The sequence below is a fragment of the Saccostrea cucullata genome, unplaced genomic scaffold, assembly GCF_032062105.1.
Source record: "Saccostrea cucullata isolate Sc308-1 unplaced genomic scaffold, CSIRO_AGI_Scuc_v1 ctg4696, whole genome shotgun sequence".
Taxonomy (NCBI): Eukaryota; Metazoa; Mollusca; class Bivalvia; order Ostreida; family Ostreidae; genus Saccostrea; species Saccostrea cuccullata.
The window spans coordinates 6,062-7,583 of NW_026930917.1; the positions used below are offsets into that span (position 1 = coordinate 6,062).

A 1,522-nucleotide genomic window follows, 5' to 3' on the forward strand; every position below is an offset into this window, starting at 1 on the left:
TAAAACATCACTTTTACAATTAAACAAATCACCCTTCACCTTTAACCAGTAAACAAATTTACAGTCTGTTTCTATTGGTGTAATGAATTCTGACAAGGATTTGCGAAATCCAACAATTATCCCACCTGATCGGACTCACGCACATGCGTGTCTATTTTTAGATAACAATACGTAGTCTTTCAGCTCAACGGTGTCAAGGTCGTCTGTTTTGGTTTCAGTAAAACATAACAGATCGTAATGGTTCACTAGTTCGGTAAATTCGGGGTAATTTAGACGTCTGTTTATACCGCATACGTTAATAGAAAGTATTTTTAACACTGTATCCGAAGATTTTGTTATAACGTTTTTACCAGGCTGTTTGATAGAATTTTCAAGAGAGTCAGACTCAGAGTTTGATGTTTCACTAAAATATCCGGACGCGTCTTCACAAAACCCTCCATGGTCTTCCTATCTACGACGTCCCGGTCTTCTTCTGGATCCTCCTCGGCCCCCGCCTCTGGGTCTCGGTGTAAATTCCGCGGCCGCTGCTGACAGGCGCGGATCTGTATGACGTCCTAGCGGCAAGTTTAAATTGTTACCGTTCTCTTCTTCCTCGTCTGATTCGTCGGGTGTGAAAAGTTCCCCGTCAATGATAAGTTTATCGAAGATGAGTTGCGCTTTCCTCTCTTGTTGCTTAGCAGCTTTATAATAAGGATAAAGTTTTTTTCTCTTTTCATTAATTTCACGGGGGAATTGTTCACTGATTCCAAATTGTTTATTTTCATCTCCTGCTAATTTATATGCTGCCTTCCTCACCATTTCCTTTTCCTTGAACAGAACAAATTTTGCGACAATTGGCCTCACTTTGTTAGGTACCTTGCGCCCCATCCGATGGACCCTATGAAATTCTACATTTTGATGTATTTCTAATTTTTCTTGCACAAATATTTTTACTTTATCTTCACAATTTTCCTCATCAGTCTCAGGAATTCCGTAGAAAATCAGGTTGTCCCTCATTGTCCGAGCTTGTAATTCAATATGTCGACTATTAAGTTCCTTTACCTCAGAACTCAAATTTTCCAATTTTGCTGTTAAATTAGCATTTGATCTTTCAAGACTTTGCATGGATTGTAGTTTGTCTTTGATTTCGTTCCCAATGACTTCGTTTTCATCTACCTTATCGCACTTCACACTTTTCTCTAACTCACTCACCGTTTTTTTTTCAATTCAGTCACATCGCTGGTAACCCCTACCATTTTTTGCTCAAATGAATTGATTTTAGACTCGATTTTGTCAAGTTTGTTCAGCTTTTGAAACATTTGGTCAAGTTTTTGAGCAAGGTTATCAATTTTTGTTCCGTAGTCAGTTTGTGTTATAAAACCCGCAGGCTGGGCTAAGGAAGGATTGGGGGGTTGATAACCTACAGGGGAAACACTGTAATTCATTGCACTCATTGGATTCATTGCTGAATTTGGATTCATTGTATTCATTGTGTTCAATGGTGTGGAAAAACAAACCCTTAAATCTCTGGCCACTTCACTGA

The 1,522-nt window shown here is 38.9% G+C and overlaps 1 protein-coding gene across 1 annotated transcript; it reads right to left on the bottom strand.

Moving 5' to 3' along the window:
* Positions 1 to 447: 447 nt before the first annotated feature.
* On the bottom strand, positions 448 to 996 carry LOC134230565 (uncharacterized). The gene has a single exon (XM_062712393.1). The coding sequence runs from the start codon at positions 994 to 996 to the stop codon at positions 448 to 450; it is 549 nt and encodes a 182-aa protein (XP_062568377.1).
* Between the last annotated feature and the right edge of the window lie 526 nt (positions 997 to 1,522).

What these genes read in the sequence shown, in the direction of transcription:
- LOC134230565 (XM_062712393.1), bottom strand. Translation starts at nt 996, where the DNA reads ATGAGGGACAACCTGATTTTCTACGGAATTCCTGAGACTGATGAGGAA.